Source organism: Corvus brachyrhynchos, unplaced genomic scaffold (genome assembly GCF_000691975.1).
Source record: "Corvus brachyrhynchos isolate BGI_N302 unplaced genomic scaffold, ASM69197v1 scaffold178, whole genome shotgun sequence".
In the NCBI taxonomy this organism is placed as follows: domain Eukaryota; kingdom Metazoa; phylum Chordata; class Aves; order Passeriformes; family Corvidae; genus Corvus; species Corvus brachyrhynchos.
In genome coordinates, this window is record NW_008239304.1 from 1,925,066 (window position 1) to 1,925,617 (window position 552).

General features: G+C 49.1%; 1 protein-coding gene across 1 annotated transcript in view; it reads left to right on the forward strand.

The window, feature by feature from the left end:
- The first annotated feature begins 210 nt into the window (after nucleotides 1-210).
- Nucleotides 211-552, forward strand: part of TMEM192 (transmembrane protein 192) — an 18,007-nt gene continuing 17,665 nt past the window's right edge. The window contains exon 1 of the mRNA XM_008638599.2: nucleotides 211-474. Coding sequence (XP_008636821.1) covers nucleotides 211-474 — 264 coding nt within the window. The remainder of the gene's footprint in view (nucleotides 475-552) is intronic.

The window sequence follows — 552 nt, forward strand, 5'->3', positions numbered from 1 at the left end:
ATCCAGAATACACACGGCTGTCAATGTCAGTAAGATAGAGAGATCCATAAAGTGAGTAGTCTGGACACTGTGAGTGGCCACACTCTGTCTCAGTGTGATCACAAAGGGTTAAAAAATTAAATTAGCAATGACACATTTTAAAGAAAACGTGTTTCTTCACAAAATATACAACTGAGCCAGAAATATCTTAGAAAACTTACAAAGTGCCTAATGCATGCTAGAACTTTTCGTGATTTGAAGGGGCAACCCGGTCCACTGGAAACAGTAACTAGCTGCATAGACTCCATCCTTTCTTCAAGAAGTCCCTGCAAGACCAATTGGGGATGGGAAAATACTCTGCACTACAAGCTGACAGCAACACTACGCTGCCTTTACCCCCACACTTTGGCCAACCATCTGCTGCTGGGGTACTTTCGCCTCCCAGCGCTGCCTCCCGAGACACGGCCCCGCAAGGACGCCAGCCCGGAGCCTGCTGTAAGTGGTCTTCGTTTTGAATTCAGTCGCGGGCTGCCGAGAGAGCAGCTCCGAGCATGGCCCCGGGACAGCGCAGCA